Consider the following 22,247-nt stretch of genomic DNA (forward strand, 5'->3'; position numbering starts at 1 on the left):
AATTTTCTGACAGAACAATTAATCAGTGGAACAACCTGCCTCCAAAAGCTGTGAATGCTCCAACACTAGAAGTTTTTAAGAAGAGACTGGACAGCCATTTGTCTGAAATGGTATAGGATTTCCTGCCTGAGCAGGGGGTTGGATTGGATGACCTCCAAGGTCCCTTCAATTATTATTAGATGACCTCCAAGGTCCCTTCTATTATTATTATTATTATTATTATTATTATTATTATTATTATTATTATTATTATTATTATTATTATTATTATTATTATTATTATTATTATTATTATTATAACAAAAGGAACCCAGTTTGTTTCCTATAATAAAAATATTATCATCCTAACTCAACTGTTGACTGTTGGGCAAATACAAAAACTCTTTTTGATTCAGAAAAGACTACTAAGAGCATCTCAAGGTTGCCTTGCAGACCAGGTTTGGGAGTCTCCGTATATTAAATCATTTTTTTTTCCTACTAGTTAAATCTGAAAGGAACAACGGATAATACTTCTTAAGAATTGTGTGAGACGGCTGATGATTAATACAGGAAAAAATTAGCCTACAAACATTCTGCTTTCGTTTAACCAAGTCCATTCAAGAATAAAAGGTATATGGTAAAAGAAAACTGAAAAAAATCAAATGGGGTATCTGGATCAGTCCTTCTTTATCATGTTGTAATAAACATTGTCTAGTTCTGACAAATTCAGTGGTAGTTGGACAAATGAGCTGCATTATGTTTTAAGATAATATAAATATTATCCTGAGGTGCTGAGCTCTATGATAGCTTATTCTTTTATCAGGTGATAAAACTTGTATACTTTTTATAGAAGTGAAAACTGAGGAACAAGTTGCATGTGCAGAAATGGTTTTGTGTTGGCCTCATTCATATTCATGTTTAATGTAATATACATGCATTTGTAAGAAATCTAATCTATGCATATGTGTACAGTATATAGGTTTACTACACTGCCTATATTAATTTTTATTTTTCTTATACTGTTATGTTTATAAGGCCACCTTTTTCATGCAATGCAACACACACTGTTATTTTGAGGATGGATGAAATTAAACTTGTGGTAAATAACCTCCCCCCAAAAGATTAATATAAATACTGTCCTGTTTTGATACCAGGTTAAATAATCTCATGGAGCAATTGAATTAGGCAATTTTAAGGCACTTGGATTACCCTAACTGGTTAAAAGCCTTGTTTAATAAGAGTAATGAAGAAACTCAATTTTAATAAATATGCAGCATTTATATAGCACTTTTGAATATTCAAAACATTTCACTTATTGTATATTGTAATCATTACAATATTCCCATATGGCAAGAACGTGTTACTCCTATATTTCTGATGTGAGGCTGAAACCAAGTGTGGCTTGCCCGGCAATGTTTAGCAAGTCCATGGCCACAGCAAGATTTGAACTGATAACACTCCAGCTCACTCCTTAGCTACTAATGTATACATTTTTTTTCAATTAGAGTCTTAATTTGTGGACTGCAGACTTTAAATCCTCATACCCTCTGCATTAGTCCACCACTTGTCCTCTAGGCATATAAAGTACTGTCTTTCCCTACCCTGGTATTTATAAATTCAGAGCTTTTGCTTGTACATATCAAACTGGGTGATAGCATTTCAGATCTTGTGATGAATACTCCCATAACAGAGAGAGAAAAAATGATTCAGTCTTACAGGATGTTGGATGCCACTCCTTGCTTGGTCAGATAGTCATCATCCTACTTTCTTCCACTGAAGACTCTGATCTGTACCACTGTAAAGGTGGCAAGTGCTTAAGTATCATATGGAGATCGTCCAGGTGCCCATTGCCGAAAACAAGCTGGTCAAACCCCCAAATGTATAAGACTAGGCAATTTTTTCTATGCTCAGGGAAGCAAAGAAAATGGCTTAAGATAGGGCACCAGTTCAGTTCTTACATTAATACTGAGAGCTAGGCACTCAAAATTGCTGAGACATAGAGAAGCTGAATTCTGATGAGTCCTTGCTTTGTTCACCTTTGATTCTGTAGCGCATATGAAACATATGCTGTTCTTGTAACAATCCTGAGATTTATATTTCCTTTGACTCTAATAAATGATACTATACCAGTAGATGGCTGTCAGATGTAACCTTCAGCTATGAGAGCAAAAACACATCTGGCGTCCTTTTCTGTAGTATGCATTATCTGATTCTGCATGCATGCTACCTTAAAAATCAAGGTTTTGGCAAAGTTATAGCTGCAACTAGTGTGGCAGTGGGATAGGCAACAAGAAGCCTCCCAACATTGGTCAGTAAAGAGATATTTGTATTGAAATAGTGCTCCTTTTTTGAATAAGCTGAACTTTCATGCACAGGGAGGAAGACAGAAGGTGACATTTGCAAGGTAAGGAGTTGAAGGCAGTTAGGAGCATGATACCAAATTATCCATGGGAAGAAAGAATTGGACGGCTGATGTTGCTGTTAGTTGTCATTGCTGAAAGCTCCCATCTGAAAAGACAACAGATCAGATTTATTTTATTTCATTTATATAAGATTAGTAGAGCCCCATCCCACCCCATCTACTGCAGCATTTCTCTGGGTATTCATGAGCAATAACAAAGCAATAAAAACCAAATAAAAAAGTCCATCCTGATGCCTTCAAGCACAACACATTCCCACATACTGTATTCAGAAAAAAAGCTAGAAATTTACTGTGCTCCAATTTCATACTACCTAAAGGCTGGTGGGAAAAGCCAGAACTTGATGACTTTTTTGAGGATCAAAAAAGTAGAGGTTTGCCTGATTTCAGAGAAAAGGGTATTTCAAAGGGCAGGACCGTTACTCAGCATATTACCTAGGTTCTATTAGATGGCAACATTTAAGGGAAGGGACCTGAGGGAGCCACTCTATCAAACTCCATGCAGATACCCTCTGGAAGAGACAGTTCCTCAGTTAACCTGATCCTGTGCCATTCAGGATTTTAAAGGTGATTAGACAACCTATGTCCAATTGGATTATCTTTCAGAGATATTTCCTTATCCAGATTCTTCGATGTCTTCAACAATAACAGAGCTTCTAGAATACTGCCTTCACTGGAAAAACAGATACATTCAGAGATGTATCTGCCTTGAAAATAGCTCACGTTGAACTGTATAGCCCAGTCAAATATCAGCACAGGGAATGTTTTATATCATTTTATGTTATGTCATAAACGGTTTTATGATGTTTATGTCATAAAATGTTTTATAAAGTTTACCAAATTTCAGTTCCCTAGGAGTCATAGAGCTTGGATTTTGCACACATCCTGTAAGCCAGCTCATGTGAGATATTCAGTACCTTAAATTGTATCTTGAAAAAAACTGGAAGCCAACAGCTCCCACAGCACCACTGTTACATGGGCAAACCATGGAGTGCTCAAAACTGGATCAGTTATAATTTCTGGATGGTCTTTAAGGGCCATCCCTTAAAGAAGGAGCCATGACTTAATATACAAGCATAATACAGTAGAGCAACAGGCAAGATTTTCCAACTATCACTGAATAATGGAGAAATGATAACACTAAAAACATCCATGGTAAACTGCACACAGACCTGCTATAAACCATGATGGCAAAATAGTGATGAGATGTGTCAAGATGCAAACCATTGTTGGAAGTAAGGATGTAAGCTACAGAATTTTTCTCATAAAGTCACAATGAAAGCCAGTTGCTCCCCTCTTCCATAAATGTCTGTGGGCAAAGTGCATAAGTTGCAGAGTATGTGCCTTATATGTGAAGTCTCAAATTTGATCTGTCAGAACATCTGTAGAGTTTCTCTCAGTGAGCACCACTATGCTAGGGCAGCTACTTACACTGCTAAGACTCTGTGAGCAGAGATACTGAACGTATTTCCATAAGGTCAAATATTTTACCTTATATCATGAGGGAGACAAGACTGGTCCAAATTGTACTGGATCACTGCCAGTTTACATAGCGTTTTTAAGCTGGGACCTGAAAAAAGAGTAATACACAGTACGTGATATCCAATAATTAAAAACTAAATCATCTACAACATTGAGTCGGACATTTTTTTAAAAAACAAGAGATTTGAACAAGGTAGTTATTGATAATGAGAAAATATTCACATACTGAAGTCTAAGATGTACAAATCTGAGTGATCCATCAGGTCAAATTCATCTCCCATGCCTTCTTCTGGAGATGGGCTGTAGAAATAAAAAAAGGATCTTATCAATCACTGAAAAAGTTTTGTGAATTGGAACATAAAAAAAAATCTATTTCAAGCTAGTGCTTTTATTAGGACAGAGTTTTTAAATAATTGCAAGATTCTAAATTCCCAAGGAGTCATTATCAGAACTGTTAAAAATCCAAAGAAAAACAAAGGTGGAATAGGAAAATTACTGATCATACCACATCAAGTCACAGTATCAAATGTGGTACTGGAGAATTTCCAAACATAGAAAATCAATTTTGGAAAGAATTTACTTGGGGTTTATATCCAGTGTATGTTATCCCTCAAAAAAATTTTATAATAGTTCTTTGGTGTAATTATAGCTTGTAGACACTTGGGAGTTCTATATGTTTATAGTTAACAGAGTTCTAAAGTTTGATAATAACAGTTTTATTTATGGAACTCTGAAATCAAGTAAACCTGATTGAAATCAAATTATTTGACAAAACTGGCTTGTAAAATTAATTACATAGAAAATTCCCCAAGGGAAGAATGGGAGAAGATGCTTTAATTTCTGTTTTCCCAAGGGAACAATAGGCAAGAATAAATGCAGGAGTGAATTAAGGATTTAACTTTCAGCATATTTAGACAATGGGTTAAAAAAAATCCTAAATGTGAAATAGCTACTGAGGCCTTCGCTACTTGCTTTTAGTTACCCACCTAATATTGCCTTCCTAGCATCTCCTGCTTCTTCTGCAGGTCTGGCATTTGTGCCTCATGATTCCCCCCCCCTAAATACAGTAGATATTGAGGCTGCACAGCTGCACAATCCTGGGGGGAAAGGGAGTTGCTTCAAAATATTGCAGACAGATGGTATGTTGTCCTCCTGCACACTCTGAAGTACCTTTTGAAGACTGAATCTGAAGCACTGCATAGCCCAAGTATATATTACACTTTACTCTCTGCATGTGTAGGTCTGCCATGTCCCATACTGAACAACATTTTGGAAAGCTAGCAACATGGTGTTCCCTCATGTACAGACAGATCTTTCCCTGAAAAGGCTTTGTCGATAGCCTTTGTTCACACCATTTATATGTGAATTTTCCACTGATATCTATTTTATTCTAGCTTTAGAGAGATTTGAATTCTTCTGTTCTTTGTTAATATTACTAGACTTAATAGTAATATTAAGGTGAAAGATGATTATGTAATATTTTTTCATAAGTTTCTAAATGGACACAAAAGAATGCCCAGAATAAGCAAGGGCAGAGGATCCAGCATCCATAGTTTAAGAGAGAAGAAGCATAAGCATGTCAGAAAAAGGAAATATATAGCTTGATCTGTTTACAGAATCACTTACACTTCTGTTACTTTGATTTCTCCAGCCTCTCTGCTCCCCTAGCAAACAAATAAAGCTTTCGTCACTACCCCCACAACAGGCAGGACCGGATGTTCTGGCAACATCTGGAGATTTCATTATCACAGAAGGTCGTAGAGACTCCTAGCAGGCTACCAACTTTGAAGGTGGGGGTGGGGGAATCCTATTAGATTACTCCCAGGCATCAGGAACATTTACTTTCTTCTCTGAAGTTGAAATCATTCATTCATATATGAGAACATTGTTTCTTTAAAAAATTCAAATAAGATCTAAAGCAAGAGTCTTAATATGCAAGGCACTCTTTTTAAATATATATATTTTTAAGAGTTAAGTAATTAAGAAAATAGGATCGCAGGCAAAGAAAGCAGTTAAGATTTTTTTTTCTTGTTGCCTTGCACTAAGCTCAAGGTACCGAAACAGCCAGACTGAATTAAATTATAGTTAATCAACTTTAAGGCTTTTAGGAAAAATACACATTTAATACTAAGTAACTACTATGGAAATATATTTTGCGAAACTCTCCTTTGAAGCATTAGTATTTGGCATTTCTTATACCTTCAGTCTTGAAAGAGGCTGTGGTACGTCCTCATTCTTAAGATCCTTTCTCTGGATCCAGTTGAGTTTAGTAAATATCAGTCCGTCTCCAACCTTCTCTGAAATGTTACTGAGCATGTGGTAGGGATTCAGTCACAAAATACCCTACAAAGTAGATTATCTAGACAAGGTTCAGTCTAGCTTCAGGCCTGGGCATAGGCCCAAGACTGGGTTGTTCTACTTGGTAATCTTGGCTAGGGATAGAATACCCCTCTTGGTTAGCAGCCTTTGATATCACTGGCCATGGTATCTTTCTAGACTGCCTGCTGGGAGTTTATAGATCAAAAGCACTGTTTTAGAGTGCTTCTACTGCTCCTTTCTCAATATGTGATTCTAGCTGGGTGATGCTGTTTTATGTGACGCCAGACGGATTGGTGTCATCCGTTTGCTGATACCCACTTATACATGATCACTTCTGGCATGATAAAGATAGTAATGAAGATGAACTTGAAGAGATATGAAAGCTCCACTGCCAAAGCGAAAAGGGGTAAAACATTTTGGAAGCAACTCAGACAGTTCCCTAATTCACTGAACTATAAGAGGGCAAAGTACAGCACAGGAAGACTTGCAAAATTCTGTTATTTATTTATTTCTATACCGCCTTTATTATTTTTACAAATAATTCAAGGCAGCTAACATATGTGATGCATTTAATTCCTCCTTTTTCCCCACCACAACTACAACTACACACCTGTGAGGTGGGTTGGGCTGAGAGTGTGTAACTGGTCCAAAGTCACCCAGCTGGCTTTCATGACTAAGGCAGGATTTGAACCTAGGGTCTCCGGCTTTCTAGCCTGACTAGACCAAACTGATTCTGTCTCAATAAAAGTAGTTTTAATGTTCCTGTGGAGCAGATTGCTTGGACTGGTTTACTTAGAGAAGCTGACACATAGCTAGATTGTGCTGTGAGTTTGGATAAATTAACCTTCAGAGTAACAACAGCAATTACCTAGTGTATAATGTGATTTCTTTACTAGACAACCCATTACCCCTTGGGTCATCCTTTCAGAGATATTTCCTTACCGGTTTCCTCAAAGCTTTCAACAATAACAGAAGTCCTAATATACTACCTTCAGTGGAAAAGATGTATCTGCCTATATAGCAGAGTCAAACATCAGTGCAGGAAATATTTTATGACATTTTGAATTATGTTGAGCTATTATGATAATGTTTATGACATAAACTGTTTTATAAAATTTGCCAAATTTCAATTCCAAAGGAGTCCTGGGTCCTGAATGTTGGCGGCATTCTGTAAATTTGCCCATTTGAGGTACATAAGATTCAAAAGGGTTTGCCCCGTAGTACACTGTTTCACTCAGTTAAAGATTAGAGGAATCAAGAGTTTTAGTAGTATATAGATAGACCCTTCTAGAGTTTCTGGTTAAGAAGTCCAACTAAAGTAGCACCCAATGACTAGATTTGGGTCCAAAACAATTTGGCATACAAAATTTTAATGAAGGCACGGTGAAAAAAATTTCCTTGCTTTCATGAAAATAAAATGCTTTCAAACTCTGTATAATGTTGAGCAAAAGTGAGCAAATTTATACTTTCATGTTATATCTCAAAAGTATAAGAACATAAAAACAATGGATAAGATAGAAGGATGGGATCAAGAGTATCATTAGAATGTCCCTGCAGTACCTGTGGATTATTGCCCGGGTCAGATTGAGATTGAAAATATTGGTCCACAAAGGAATTGAATCAGTCTGACTCAATAGCACCTAAGATCCTCATTATGCCAATGCAAACATACTTTGATTTATTAAAATTATTATTAAAATTTATTGGCTGCCCAACTTCAATGTACGGTACTCGTTTAAATGTTTAAATAAAATTTAAAAACAGATCAATAAAAATACAATTGACAGTATAAAATGGCACCACCCTTTCTAAAATTTTGCACACATGTCAAATTTTGAGAAAGTGTTGTAGGAACTGATCACTAAATATTAGCTGTGTGAAAGTGGCATATTTCAAAATAGTTTCTAAATAAAAAATAAGATGAAAGGACAAGATCTTGTCTATTCGTGCAAGAAGACAGAGACCTCTTAATCCAGTACTACTGATGCCATCAAATAGGTGAATGAACACAACACTACACCTCACACAGAGTAAGAAAGAGGGATCACTTTATTGCTGCCATTTTTTTCTAACATATGATTAAAACAATTGCTTTGTTTGGTCCTATCTAGAGCCATGCTCTGCTGCATAGCTGTTCAGTTTCTGTTCTCCCTCTTTCCATGCTGTTGCTCTCCTTCCACCTCAATGTAATTTTATATTTCATAAACTAGTCTCTGAAGTGAAGATTTGCTTTTTTATAATTTTAGCATTCAGTAAAAAGGGATTGATGGTATGTATAAAAGGCCACATGAAGAATATCTCCTCTGAAGAACAGAGAAAGGGTAAACAACCTTCCATAACAATTTCTTTAATTAATTAGCTCATACTCTTTTAGAAGGACAGTATATAAATTGTTGGTAGCATATGTATACTTATAGGCATTGCATTTAGGAATTTGAGGCAACCCTGGATCATATTGATCTAAACTATTTTAAGTTTATTGCACCTTCTGACTTCTTTCTAGGTCTAGAAGATTGAATTCTGCCACTCAGTATACCACTGTTCCAGATAACAATGTCAAATAAAGTGTCTTTACAGAATAGAAATTTATTGTACCTATTATATTCAGATAATCACTCCATATATCACTGGATCTAATAGTGTACCTAGTATTTAACATGTCACTATTGGTCTTTAACATCAGACAATGAACTACATATTTTTACTCTTTAGTTCCTTATTTTTGGCAACTTTTAAATACAAAACAGCACTCTTGATACCTGATAAATTATAATCTTAGCTTGTTCAGCAAACAGCAACTCCTTTAGACTGCTTAATGAATATTTTCACATAAATCCAGTAACATTAGAAAAAAATATCACATTTTCAATTCTCTAGAGGCCCTTGGAATCAGTCTCAGAAGAAATAGATCCTGCTACCATTCAATCACCAACTCTTAATTAAATCAAGACAGGATTCAAGGCAGAAAAAAGAAAGACAACACAGGCCAGGGACGAATGGAAAAGAAAGCAATGAGGTGAATCACTGGAGAAGCTTAAATAATTAGCAAAATAGGAGGAGTAAAAGTAATGGCAATAAAAAGTAAACACTTTTACACAAAATCTTTTAACAACTATTGAGCAACATGACTTGAATTAAATTAGTGTGATTAAACAAGAATTTGAAGAAAAGGGGCTACGGAACTGTCAATTGTAGAAACAGTCTGCCTGCACTGATCTTAGCATAGCTTGGCAAATGATGTTTTGGACCACAAATGATATAGATTCTTTAAGCAATTTAGAAACTGCACTGCAGGACTGAAAGTTAACATTTAAATTTAAGGTAGATAAAGGTTTACTTTTATAGCAGAAGTATTCAGTTTTAGGTCTTGGATAAAAGATATGCATTGGTGAAAATTCTCATTGTTTCACCAGAAAATAAAAGCACAGAAGCTTTAAATCATTCCTAACATGAAAAGCAAAAACATAGTACTGTAATAATAACAACATATTTCCATTTTCCATATAGTTTCAGCTTTGACAAAGTTGATACTTCTTGCAAAGGTTTGTCCTTTACTTGTACATAAAAAAACCCTTTGCAAAGACTACCACAATTTTGAAGCTTTCTAGGCAGAATAATCTAATCTTATTTTGTAACCAACAATCAGGAAACCATAATGCATTTCCTGTCTTTGTTAGGAGGGAAAAAGGCAATTTGTAGCATAGAAGTAATCCACACGTTATGACCATAACTGAGACCAAAATTTTGGTTGCCAAACATAGTGTTATAAAACAAGTCGTGCGCAATTTTATGACCTTTTTGCCATGGTTATTAAGCGAATCACTGCAGTTAAGAGAATCATCAGGGTGGATCTGGCTTCCTCCATTGATTTTGCTTGCCAGAAAACAGCTAGGAAGGTCACAAATGGTGATAAAATGAATCCAGGATACTGCAACCATTGTAAATACATTCAGGTTGCCAAATGCCCAAATTTTGATCACCTGATTGTGGGGATGCTGTGACACTCATACGTGTGAGGAATAGTTGTAAATCACTTTTTTCAGTGCATTGTAACTTTGAACAGTCACTAAACAAATAGTTGTAAGTCAAAGACTACCTGTATTACAGGAATAATAATAATATTAATAATATTAATATTATTAATAATAATAGAGTTGGAAGGGACCTTGGAGGTCATCTAGTCCAACCCTCTGCTCAGGCAGGAAACCCTATACCATTTCAGACAAATGGCTGACCAGTCTCTTCTTAAAAACTTCCAGTGTTGGAACATTCACAGCTTCTGGAGGCAGGTTGTTCCACTGATTAATTGTTCTAACTTTCAGAAAATTTCTCCTTAGTTCTAGGTTGCTTCTCTCTTTGGTTAGTTTCCATCCTTTGCTTCTTGTCCTGCCTCCAGGTGATTTGAAGAATAGCTTGACTCCCTCTTCTATCCTGTCACCCCTCACCCTTCTCTTCATTAAACTAGGCATACCCAATTCCAGCAACCTTTCCTTATATGTTTTAGCCTCCAGTCCCCTGATCATCTTTGTTGCTCTTCTCTGTACTCTTTCTAGAGTCTCAACATCTTTTTTACATGGTGGTGACCAAAACTGGATGCAGTATTCCAAGTGTGGCCTTTCCAAGGCATTGTAAAGTGGTATTAATACTTCACATGATCTTGATTCTGTCCCTCTGTTAATGCAGCCTAGCACTGTGTTGGCTTTTTTGGCAGCTGCAGCACACTGCTGGCTCATATTGAAGTGATTGTCTACTAAGACTCCGAGATCCCTCTCACAGTTACTACTATTGAGAAAGATGTCACCTATTCTATACCTGTATATTTGGTTTTTCTTGCCCAAATGTAGAACCTTACTTTTTTCACCACTGAATTTCATTTTCTTAGATAGCACCCAATGTTCAAGTCTGTCAATATCCTCCTGTATCTTAAGCCTATCTTCTGGAGTGTTGGCTATTCCTGCCAGCTTGGTGTCGTCTACAATTTGATAAGTTCCGCATCTCACCTCATCCAAATCATTGATGAAGTTACTGAAGAGTATGGGCTCAGAACAGAGCCCTGGGGCACCCCACTATACACTTCCCTCCATGTAGATGCAGTTCCATTGAGGACCACACGTTGAATATGGCCAGTCAGCCAGCTACGAATCCATCTGATGGTGATGCTGTCTAACCCACATTTTTCTATCTTATCAAGTAGTAGGTTGTGGTCTACTTTATCAAATGCCTTCCTGAAGTCCAAGTAAATTATATCCACAGCATTCCTCTGGTCCACTAATTTTGTCACCTTGTCAAAGAATGCAATAAGATTTGTCTGGCATGATCTGTTTTTAACAAACCCATGTTGGCTTTTGGTAATGACTTTGTTTGCCTCTAGGTGTTCGCTGATTCACTGCTTGATTATCTTTCCCAAGATCTTGCCAGGTATTGAGGTCAGGCTGATAGTTTCCTGGAACCATTTTTTCCCCATGTTTTCAGGACCAAGAGATATTAGGGTTCAAGGCCAAATTGACTGCTGAAGAGCAAGACCAGGCTTCTTGGGTGAGAGGACCTCAGGGAGGAATATTTTAGGGCAGCTGCCCCCAGCAGTTCCATCTTGGAGGCCTGGCACGGCACAGGACTGGTGTGAGTGGCAGGAGCACACTCGCATGAATGGAGCCTCGCATGGGAGCGGAGGGTGCTTGCACTTGCACGCAAAGCTCCACTTGCATAAGAGAGGGCACTTGAGTGGAGGGCGCTTGCGTGAGTGGAGCTTCGTGCACAAGCGCAAGTGGCCTCCGCTCATGTGAGCAGAGCTTCACACAGGTGTGCTTGCCTGCTGCTTGCACGTCTTGAGCTTCATGCACATGTGCATGCCCATTTCTCCCACGGTCCAGTTTCAAACAGGAAGCGGCCCAACAGTGGGCCACGGCCCAGGAGTTGGGGGGGGGCTGTTTTAAGACAACTATTCTTATCAGCCATACATTGAGGCAAGCTTCACATTGCTTGTTCTGAGTAATAGTTTGTAAGACTACAAGCAAGAGAAAGCAGCAAAGTATTTTACAGCCAGTAAATGCAAGAATGCAACATTAATTGGAATTCAGGTTTTGTTTGTTGAACTCAGTCATATTTAGAATTTATTCTGGAAGAATTTGATAAACATGTCCTCTAATAAAACTAATTTACCAACACCATGTGCCTCAAATGTTTTTGCTGTTTAATATTCTGTATATTGTAAAACTAATATCTTAAAAATGAAATTCCCACTATCTCTATGAAAACTTATTTTCTGTTTAAGAAGTGAATGCACAATCCATTTCATAGGGATACAGTAAACCTTTACAGTGTTATTGAGCTTTTTCTTTCACTGGCAAATGGAAAGATGAGAGATAAATATAATTAATTTTTCTAATTTTTTCCAGCTAGAAATTCAACCATGGTAAGGCTTCAATAAAAATTTCTGTACAAATATAAACATATTTTTCAAGACTCATGGAGGTGATATTTAATTTGGGGTCTACAAGAGAAAAAGGATTCAGATTTTTGATAACTTTTTACTTTTGGGATAACATGATATACATCTCAGTTTTCACCAGACTTTGAAATTATGAGTTCTTTTTTTTCATTAGAACCATGGGTATATTAATCAGAGCAAGGTACAGAAAAGGGAGTTATGAAATCATTTATTGCACCAAAGGAGTCTATACGGGACATATATTTATGTATCTATATCTGGAATTAGTCTGGATCTGACAAAACTTTCAAAGTGGCTACCAGAGCCACACAGAGTCTCAATAAAAGTGTTCAATTAATTAATATTAATAATGGCTACTGATCACTGATTTTAACAATGGAAGCCACAGCACTTTCTTTAAATCAATATTCTTGCCCTGATTGAATATTTTGACTAGGAGATATACAATACTGGTAGATCCTACTGTACCCTGAATCTGTCAGTGTGGTAATCCAATAAAAACATTGCAAAGCATTTCTCCCACCCTGAGATGAAGATGATAAATTCCTAAAACCATTTCCCATTTTTATTCCACTATTATTTTTTTAAACATATTTTTAATGTCTTTATTCTTAAAATCTCTACGTTCTATTTGATTTACTCTAGCTGAACGATGTGGCATACAGAGCTGTAAAATATATGTGAAATGCAGCTGAAGAGAAATAAGGATATCTTTAAGTCTGAATAGCACTGAGAGGTCTCTCCCCTTTTTCAGGCTTCTGTTCCATTTTATAAGCGAATGAAAGAGTAGCTGGATGTAACTTTTCCATCAGTATTTCAATCCTTACACTATGCTGAGGTTTTATCTATTGCTTTGCTCTTGCCCCTCACTTCCTGGTGACCTGTCACTTTCAGGATAATACAATACACAGGAACCTCTTCTTTTACAACAACTTCCTGGAAAACATCTTATCAGTCTAGCCAGCTCCAGAGCCTACTTGATAGCTATTCAGAGGAAGTGAGTCCAGCTCTCCTACCCCTTTCTTCTAAGCCACTTATCCGTCACCGCACAATAAACAGTCCTATCAAATCAACAAATGATATGGAAAATTGCAGCACACAATGAAAAATAGTAAGAGACATTTCAATAGTGGTAATCAAAATAAATGCTTCAAATTAGTATTCTGATAATCCATCTCTTTGATATAGTATTTCATCTGTTCACTTTTTATAGTTATCTTATTTTCCATTTCTTTGTTTTTTATCATTATTGTCACTATTATTAAATAACTATCATTACTTTGTTAGGAAGCTGAAATACAGATTTGAAAGTCTACTCTTCTTCTTTATAACAATAATATACAAACCTTAATTATCTAGTTCATGGAGTGATTGTTTATGAATAATCATATGAAGCAAGATATATTTTAAAGAAAGATATATTTACTATAACTGCACTTTACATTTGATTAGCCTTTACTACAATGAAGGTACTTCTCAAGACTGTACCTGTAAATTAATATAACTGATACAATTAGATATTGCATTTATTACATAGATCTACTTTTCAGAAGCATTTCCTTTATGTGAAACTTTTTCAACATCTACAGATTTGCAGTAGCTCTTCTATAATTTAATATACTATTAATAGTTAATAATACACTAGTATTAATAATAGTAAGCCATATACATCCATGTGAATTAGTGTGCATGAGCAAGGCATACTAAGAGCTAATCCAATCATATATAGAAAACTGTGCTTCAGGAATTGATATTTGACTAGATAACCTTCCTATTCTTTCTGATCTTATGATTTAACAATATCTAAATAACACAATCAATTTTAAAAGAATCGTTATCAATGGATCATTTCATCAAATAAGATATTCGCCTTCCAACCCTGGATAGTAGAGTATGCTGCAGACGAAGGAAGCAGCCCAGGGCAATTAAGAATAAATTAAGATAAAGAAAATTAGTTGACGAATTTTAAGTATCTGGCAATCAGTTTTTATGAAAATCTTGAACTTAGTAATAATAAATATTTGTTCTAATAACACTGATGGTTGTAGCTGAGTCCTATGATTCCAGTTAGATAACTGGGTAAGTGTGTAGTAACAACATACTTCTACATAAAAACCAACACACACACAAGCTTTATCACACCCATACACTCTATATCTATTCTCTTGTAGAAGGGTCTTCAGACAGTACTATATCAAAATTGCCCAAATCTACTTGTTTAGCCAGAAATCCTGCATCTCAGATGGTCCCAGTTTCCTCCTTGTGATTGCAGTTGTTATTTTTTTGTAAACTAGATAAGAGACAGGTTAATAAGACAAGTTATAGGCTGTGTTTAGATGATCATTCAAAACTTTATAAACCACAGGCAAACTCAGTTCTATTTCACCATTTCTCCCACTATATACCCAATGAGTTGTGAAGGCTCTGTGGATTGCTTAAAAGCCAAAGTTCTCAAATATTAAATGCAACTGAAAGAATATTTTCATTAAATATTTTTAATAACATTATTTATTTATTAATAAAATTTATATGGCTCCTCAACCTACTCACAGTGATTCTGAGCAGCTTACAGAAATAAAAACCCCAATATAAAACCCAATAAACCAACTCCTGGCAACAACAGTCAAACTAATCAGCTGATGGGGTAACCAACATTCCAAGTTCATTGGCAAAATCATTTCTTAGTACCATAATATCTAACTGTATCTGTTCTTGAACTTTTCTTTACCTCTTATCTTTTCTTTTACATCTTTTTGAATGATTATAAACCTGTAGGCAGAGTTTCCCCCACCCCACCCCAACTATGTGGAGGTTACCTGTTCTGGGAAGATTTCTAGCAGAATAGAACAAAAATTAAATAAGAAAAATTGGAAAAGTAATCAGGGATATTATTGTGTTAACTGCTATTTAGTCAAATAATATAATATAGTAAGAATGAAAGACAGCACATTGAGGTTAGAATACAATAAAAGAGTGTGCAACCATACAGCATCTTTCCAGCTTCATAAATCACAATCTACAAAGCCTGAAATATTTTTTTTATTTTTTTATTTTATTAGATTTATATACCGCCCTTTCCCGAAGGACTCAGGGCGGTTTACAGGGCATTTTAAAATCATACCAACATATTATCCAAACTGAGGCTTATAGTTTGTGCTGAATTAGTGGACATTTCTTTGGTTTCAATTTCTTAAAAGTTTATTAATTTAGCTTTCAGATGCTTAAGTGTTAGGCAAGAAGTGTTTATTATTTTTAATTGCTTAAAATATTTTAAAAGTTTTGTTTAATTTCTAATGAACACAGCTGTTACATTCGTCTCTTAGAATATAGATTTAAATGTACTAGTCAGTAACTTATGCAAGGAAGTTATTATTACACGGGTGTCAAACTCGATCCCGCCAAGTGATGTATCGTGACATATTGTGACTTTTGCCTTTGAGAAGCTGAGGTGGGTGTGGCCTGTATGTGACTTTGACACCCCTGTATTATTGCATTCACAAATTTTCCAGTTTTAAGCAGCTGGTAACTATCTTGACCATTTCAGCTGACTTATATCTTGCTAGAGTTATCACTAATAAACCTTCTAACTCTAGGCTTCTATCTAGTTAGATGCTTCAATTAAATATAACTTTGGTTATGAAGACAAAAGTAATTATGTCTTTCAGGTAGGACTCTATTTTATAGTTGCAGATTACAATTACTGTTATACTTATGCAGCCTAAAGTGTTTCTTGATTGTGCCTTTCTAAGTTGTTTATAATATAGTAGATATGTATGTAATTCTAGAATCAGAAAACAGCTGTCTGTTCAATCCTCAACATTTTGTTCTTGGAAAATATTGTTCTCCAGTGTTGCTTTATGGAATGCTATTCACGACTAGATGGATATGAAGAATAGTGAAAGGCACTATAAATAATATGTTATGTTAGTTATGTTTACATTACATATAGCATATATAATGTATTCCAAGTACTGTAGCTGTCCTGTAACAAGTGCCGTTGTCCTTAATAAGCTTAGCTTCTTCTGTTTTTTGTCTTGGCAATGCTATATAAAATTTGAGGTGAGAGCAAAACTTCCGTTTGTGACCCAATGATGTTTCCTAGATTAGATAATACTGCCAGATGTAAGTGTGGAAATAGCTGTTCATCTTTTCTTTAGAAAATAATAAAAATACCTCCTCTCCTCACAAATTCTGAGAAACGAGACTAAAATCTGCAGCAGCAAACAATAAATTTTGTCAAGATCCTGCTATAGGTAGACTGTTAACTGTTTTCTTAGGTTTTTTTTTAAAACCATCTATATGTATATTTGAAAAGCAGTACCTTATTCCACTACAACACATGAATAGCATATAATAAAGGCTGAAATGAGACTCATTGATTCCATTACAGCTGGAATGAAAGCTACTCCTTAAAGTGATGGGAAATGTGCAACTTGTGTGAAAAGCCCCAGGCAGGCAATAGCATTCACCAAAAAGAGAAAAATGTCAACACAGGAAATAGACAAGAATACAGATATCTAGTGTTTATATTACATATGAGTACCCTGCAGCCCACATAGCTTTTTTAGCAATTTAACACCACCTTCCCTTTCCCACATATCTTTATCTACATTGCCCATTTGTACTCTTTTTCCAGGAGTTAATGTTTTCTTCCTGCCAGGTTAGAATGAAATAATAAGAGGTACTCTAAAGCAAGGAGTAAAAGAAAATATATGGAGGAGTGAAAAAACCAAACACTGAAGTTTGCATTTTACTTTTATGAAATAGTTTTTTTTGTGTGTATGTGTTGTTAAGTATGATTCAGAACACTGTGTTCATAGTGGATGGATATGGGCAACGTTACACTGGATTACAAGATATTCTTTAGGTTTGAGATCCTAGATTATATAGAATAGCATGAATGTGTACGGCATAGAAGTGAATTCAGGCTATACTTATGGCATACTAGCCAAAATTTTCAAAAGTGAACTGCTATTATTAGTAGGCAATGCTCCATGCGGTATAGGTATAATTAACATTTATGAATATTAAGTACAAGTATGGGGAGGTTTAAAAAAATAGTAACTTTGGTTAGTTTTGGCAAGTCTGCCAGCTGCATCTCTCCTTGAAATAGGAATTTCTGGCAACAGAAATTTATTATTTTAAGCTGTTCAGAGTTACCCTGAGGTAAGATGGGCAGCCAATAAATTTTATAAAGAAATAAATCACCACTAGGGAAGATTACCACAATGCCCTTGACATTGAATTGCTGCTTGGCAGATTACTTACAAGCTGCAAATGGTGCAGAATGTAGTTCCTATATGCTGACAGTAAGGATCATTATAACCATGAGACAGATATACTGCAGGTGCTACATTGGCTAATAGTTTCTGGGGTGGATTCCAAATGCTGTTTTTTGCATTTAGACCCCTTCTTCTTATTTACATATTTGCCAAATTTTTATACCGCCAATTACTCTGGCAGTGTGACTCTCGGTGTTTACAAGTATTGCAAAATGGCTTAGAAATGAGATAGGAATGACCCATCCTGCATATTTTTTCTGGCAGGAGATACTGAGTGTTCTCCAGATACAAAGAGTAAGAAATGACTGGAGGATAGGGACAGAGATAATAATAATAATAAATTGGAAGGGACCTTGGAGATCATCTAGTCCAACCCCCTGCTCAGGCAGGAAACCCTATACCAGGGGTCAGCAACCTGAAACAGTGAAAGAACCACTCGGAACTGGTTCCCTCACAAAAGGAAAAACTGAGAGCCGCAAAAAATGTGTGCGCATGCGCGTACATGCGCACATGCGCAGAACAGGGTTTGACTGAAGAGTGGAGCCAAGGCGAAATATGCACCTACCCTGCACATTTGAATTGATTGGTTGAACTTTTTTAGTCCCTTTTTTTTTGGACTGCACATGGCAGAGGACTGGGAGCCGCAGGAGACGGCTGAAAGAGCTGCATGCGGCTCCGGAGCCGCGGGTTGCAGACCTGTGCCCTATACCATTTCAGGCAAATGGCTGTCCAGTCTCTTCTTAAAAACTTCCAGTGTTGGAGCATTCACCAATTCTGGAGGAAGGTTGTTACTTCTCTTTGGTGAACTTTACCTTGTGGAATAGCCTTCCTCTAATAATAATAATAATAATAATAATAATAATAATAATAATAATAATAATAATAATAATAATAATAATAATAATAATAATAATAATAATAATAATAATAATAATAATAATAATTTGGAAGGGACCTTGGAGGTCATCTAGTCCAACCCCCTGCTCAGGCAGGAAACCTTATACCATTTCAGGCAAATGGCTGTCCAGTCTCTTCTTAAAAACCTCCAGTGTTGGAGCATTCACCACTTCTGGAGGCAGGTTGTTCCACTGGTTAATTGTTCTAACTGTCAGCAAGTTTCTCCTTAGTTCTAGGTTGCTTCTCTCCTTGACTAGTTTCCATCCGTTGCTTCTTGTCCTGCTTTCAGGTGCTTTGGAGAATAGCTTGACTCCCTCTTCTTTGTGGCGGCCCCTTAGATATTTGGAACACTGCTATCATGTCACCCCTCACTCTTCTCTTCGTTAAACTACACATACCCAATTCTTGAACAATGGGTTGGTGCGAATCCCTTTCCAAAGTTGCCAAGGCAAAACTTTTCCACAGGGTATTCAACAATTAGTGTTGCTTGATAGCTGCAGCAATGTACTTGCCTATTCTTTAAGAGTAAGCATACATTTTATGTTAGTATTTATGGTTTTAATTATATTCTATTATTTAAATGGCTTAGTGTAAACCATCATGAGTTGCACGTATTGGCAATGTTCAAGCACAATTAATTAATTATTATTTTTTTAAAAAATGGAGATGGAAAAGAAGAAACACTGCACCAATCTAAAGAATAGCTCACAGTACTGAACATAATTCAAAACATTATACCTCATTTTGCAGCTAAATATTATGAAATATATTCATCTCTAAATTTGCAAAAGAAAATTTCAGAAGCTAGTAATTCAGAAAATGACAGTATATTTTTTAAATTTGATTGGGAGCTGCCCAGAGTTGGTCAGAAGATAGGCAGCTATACACATGTATTAGATAAAATAAAATTAAAAATTACCAAATTTTTTTTAGAAAAGCAAAATGAATTTCATTTGAAAGGATCATTTTTTTTCAAATACAAAGAAAGAAATGGAGTAAAATAAATCTGGCCCACATCCTGGGTTCTTCCATACAGCATCATTTTCATTCCATTTCCAGCCCTCAAACCACACACATCAACCTGAAATTGACATTAGAAAATTATAAGCCAATCAATTCTCTCTCTAACTGAACAACAGAAGATATGTTATAAAAAGGGCCATGTCTTGCCTCTTGAAGTACCACATCTCCGTACACTGGCTGTTGGGGATGACTGAAAATCTCCACAGACATTTAGCTATGCACTTTGGTATTAACACCCTTTGAAGGGTGCAGGAATATGAATGGATTTCCAGAAAACGTTGCAGATTATAGGAACCATTTGCACTTGAGTTTGAGATGCAGACAACACAGATTCATCCCCAACAGCCTGCACCTGTCTTCAACAGTGAAGGGATACAGGGCAAAAAACATCCTGCAGCCAAGAAGGCTCCACACACATTTGCACTACTCAGATGAACCTGAGGACACAGAAAACCTCCAAATGGCCCCAATAAGTCTCTAAAGGAATGCAAATGACCAGCTATCTGCAAGGAATCATAAATCCTTCCATTCCCCACCAATCAGAGCTGAAGAAGCTTCTTGAATGAGAAGCGAAATGTCTTCAAAGGAAAACAAGAAAGTCCAGTTGACTCCTGAAAAAGCACCTTTGGGACCATCATGACCTGGATGACAGAGAATCTCCATAGACATGCACTTAGAAGGGTTTCTTGCTATGGGAGGACAGAATGATGAACCCAGAGATTGGACAGTTTTAAGTGAAGAAGTTAGAGCATACTACTTGTATAAATTGGCAAAATCAAGACCTTTAGTTTGTTTTTAAACAGGATTAAGTAGATGAAGACTGGGTTTGTCAAAGATTGCTTGATTATTTTTTTTTCTACTACAGAGTCATTTATCAAGACAGCAGTTATAGAAATCAAATAAATAAACAGCTTGAAACAGTTCTAAGCAAGGATTTGTCTGAATTCAGGACCTGGGATGTGTGGTAAGGCAAGAAGAGAAAAAAAGCAATAGAAAAACAGAGCAGTCATAAACCCCCATTTTGCAAATAACAGTTATTTGCTTTAATTGAAATATCCTAGGACAGAACCAGAAATGCTAACCCAACTTTCAAAAGCAGTCCACAATATAGGAAAGAAGGTGTTTGCCGATAGAGGAGCAGCATCAAGCATGTACTCTATATGAGAGTCCACTATCTTATGCAACGCATATTGAATGACTTGGGATTACTTGACCTTTTCAGTAAAATTCAAAAATGAAGAAGCATTTAAAAGGTTAAGTTGAGAGCTCAAACAGAGGAAGACCATCTTGAAGAAATTGCTTATTTGCCTAAGAAATGACTCAAGACAAAGCTATGGACACTATTTCAAGACAGAAGATAACCAAATAATTTAAAATACTGTAGTTCATCCCTGGTGTGACATTCATATTAGTTCTGACCAGTAGGATGAGTAAATATTGTTCCCCAATGTAATAGTTCAATGATAACTGCACTTTAGAGGGAGAAAAACCCTTCCCTCCAGTGTCCTATATAAAAGCAACACAATGTGTGCTACAGGACGGCAGACTAAAAAGTAAATGATTCCAAAGAATCATTCTTGATTAATAGAATGAAGCTATGTCTGAATAAATAAATAAAAATGTTCAGTTTGTCTATAAATCATGGCATTTCAGGATAGGTAACTATTCCATCACTCAATCTCAGTGACATTTTAATACTGTCTGATATATCCCAGAGGTATTTGAGCAATTATTATTTCAGAAAGAATTAGCTACTGAAACTGACATCCAGGGGGTTCCTGAAGTCATCAGGAAACAGCCTTCCTAAATGCAATGTTCTCTTGATCTTCACAACTACTGTTTCAATCCAACTCAGCTATTTCAAGATGGGAAATACAGTGTTAACTATCTGGAGGATATGAAGTTGGAACAACTGATATAGATAAATGTTGGCTTAGAAGTTTGTATGCATTAGGATATCTAGGTAGGGGTTCAGAACCACTGAATGATCGAGGCTTTAGATCAGGCATGTCAAACTCGTGACGTTGCATGACATATCGTGACTTTTTCCCATTGCCAGCAATGGGGTGGGCGCGGTTTCAGCGTGATGCATCCAGCCCGCGGGCCAGCAGTTTGACATGCCTGCTTTAGATGATTAATGAAGTTTAAATAATCCAGCTTTTTTTTTTTGCTCTTCATAGAAAAAAGCCACAAATTTTACATTATTTAAGACTAGGAAACATTTTATTCAAATTTAAAGAGGAAACAGAACATTAATAAAGGCAATATGAAATATTATTTACCTGGTTCCCCCAAAGAGGATGATCTTATCCCCTACCCTACAGCAGCACTGTCTACGTCGAGGACATGGCCCTTTCCCTTTGGGTTCAATTTTCTTCCAAGTAAAAGAGACTGGAAA

The 22,247-nt window shown here is 36.2% G+C and overlaps 1 protein-coding gene across 4 annotated transcripts in view; it reads right to left on the reverse strand.

Moving 5' to 3' along the window:
• Nucleotides 1–515: 515 nt before the first annotated feature.
• The window catches only part of KLHDC3 (kelch domain containing 3), a 54,185-nt gene continuing 32,453 nt past the window's right edge, over nucleotides 516–22,247 (reverse strand). For all 4 annotated transcript variants that reach the window (XM_081314706.1, XM_081314707.1, XM_081314709.1 and 1 more), the window contains exons 8-11: nucleotides 22,132–22,240; nucleotides 4,107–4,180; nucleotides 3,890–3,968; nucleotides 516–2,487 (exon numbers count right to left, since the gene is read on the reverse strand). In XM_081314706.1, the coding sequence (XP_081170832.1) occupies nucleotides 2,421–2,487; nucleotides 3,890–3,968; nucleotides 4,107–4,180; nucleotides 22,132–22,240 (329 nt within the window). In that variant the 3' untranslated portion in view covers nucleotides 516–2,420. The remainder of the gene's footprint in view (nucleotides 2,488–3,889; nucleotides 3,969–4,106; nucleotides 4,181–22,131; nucleotides 22,241–22,247) is intronic.

The sequence above is a fragment of the Vipera berus genome, assembly GCF_964194415.1.
Source record: "Vipera berus genome assembly, chromosome: 1".
In the NCBI taxonomy this organism is placed as follows: Eukaryota; Metazoa; Chordata; class Lepidosauria; order Squamata; family Viperidae; genus Vipera; species Vipera berus.